Source organism: Amphimedon queenslandica, unplaced genomic scaffold (genome assembly GCF_000090795.2).
Source record: "Amphimedon queenslandica unplaced genomic scaffold, v1.1 AMPQUscaffold_13299, whole genome shotgun sequence".
In the NCBI taxonomy this organism is placed as follows: domain Eukaryota; kingdom Metazoa; phylum Porifera; class Demospongiae; order Haplosclerida; family Niphatidae; genus Amphimedon; species Amphimedon queenslandica.
Window position 1 is genome coordinate 120,112 of NW_003546465.1, and position 1,649 is coordinate 121,760.

The window sequence follows — 1,649 nt, forward strand, 5'->3', positions numbered from 1 at the left end:
CCTGCGAGGGACCCTGTCAGAAGGAAAAGTGTATGGTGGTGAGTGGAGCCAAAGGTTTCCAATCACCACTGGAGGGATATCCGCTTGATGACTTCCCTCAAACTGAAGAGGATAAGAGCCAGCCTCTTGATAACTCTGGAGAAATGATACTGTGGGAGGCATACAGTCGAGCAACACTACGTCAAATGAAGATAATAGAAGAGGAGAGCCCTGGTTACCTTGATAATCACAAGACCGTGGCTAGGATGATCAAGAACTTTAAATTCAAAGATGACACACACATTGTCGAAGACCTTACTGCTACTACTACTGATGAATCAGAGAGCAGTCCCAGTGCCTCTGCTGATGATACTCGTGAGACTTTCAAACCATTTGAGACAAGCTACACACCAAATGATCACTCACCTGACCCAAGGTCCTCCATAATATCCTCAATGTCTTCCGCTGAGGAATCACAAATGCAGTCTGAATCAGGTGAGGACGTGCCTCTTTATGACTCCTCTTCCAGGTCCTCACTGGAGCCTATTGAGAACCCAAGTACCTCAGAAGTTGATGCAAGGCGAATGCAAGAAATGCTGAAGGGAGATGTAGAAGATGAGCCTACAACAGTCCATCGCTCAAGGGCACGAAGCTATGCTATTACAAATGAGACATTTGACATTGATATTCAAGGAACGTGCCAAGGCCAGTTGCTAAGGATATCATGTCCCAAGCCAGTCTTGCTACAGACCTTGTTAAGCAAAGTGAAGATGGAAGGTAATTTTCAAGACGTTAAGGATTTTGATATGGCATATAGTGAGGGTGACTCTGGTGAAGTAGTTTGCATTAATTCTCAGGACAAGTTTGATCAGTACATGGAGATGGAGAATAGGCCTAACCTCTTGTTGCATGCATCAACAAGTCAATGAATGAGTGAATTGTAATGCATCTATTATAATTATGTACATGCATTAATTAAATATATTTTAGTTTGTGATGTATGCATGTAAATTAACAATTTATCATTATTATTATTTTTTCTTATTATAATATTCTTCCTTCAGTGTCTTTATGTAGTATTATGACAGGACACAGTTGGAGTGCATTTAAACTGTACATGTATTGAGGAATATAGTAATAAAGTATTATTAGTTATTATTAGTATGCTCTACTTGTCTTAGTAGCTTTTGTCTTTGTCTTGATGATAGAGCAACTGCTTTAGTTAACATATCAACATTGAAACCTGATAATAATCTACTCTTGTTGCTTCTCTTTGTCTTGTATGACGAGTTTTAGCTCAAGTTGTGTAGGCGTTAGCTCAAGGTGTAAATTAATTGTGTGGGCATTAGCTGCTCAAGGTGTGCACAATATTGAATTTTGATGAAGATCTTTTTTAAAAATTTCAAAAAATACAAAACACAATAGAGTAGTCAAAATATCACACAAAAGTGCAAACTAATTCCCTACTTCACTCAAGTTTCTCTTTTATTTCATTTATAATGTCAGACATTGTTGGACGCTGTTTATAGTTCTCTATCAGACAACATTCAATGAGGTTCTTCAATGTCGGCCTCTTGATAGCTTTAATCTGAGCCACTCTCTTTCCTACGTCTGGAAACTGGCAAACGACCATCTCTATAAGGAGGACACCATAACTGAAGACATCCATT

General features: G+C 38.8%; 1 protein-coding gene across 1 annotated transcript in view; it reads right to left on the reverse strand.

Annotated features, from left to right (window-relative positions):
* Positions 1-1,447: 1,447 nt before the first annotated feature.
* LOC109583531 (trichohyalin-like) overlaps positions 1,448-1,649 on the reverse strand; it is a 1,413-nt gene continuing 1,211 nt past the window's right edge. Inside the window, exon 3 of the mRNA XM_019998921.1 lies at positions 1,448-1,634. Coding sequence (XP_019854480.1) covers positions 1,448-1,634 — 187 coding nt within the window. The remainder of the gene's footprint in view (positions 1,635-1,649) is intronic.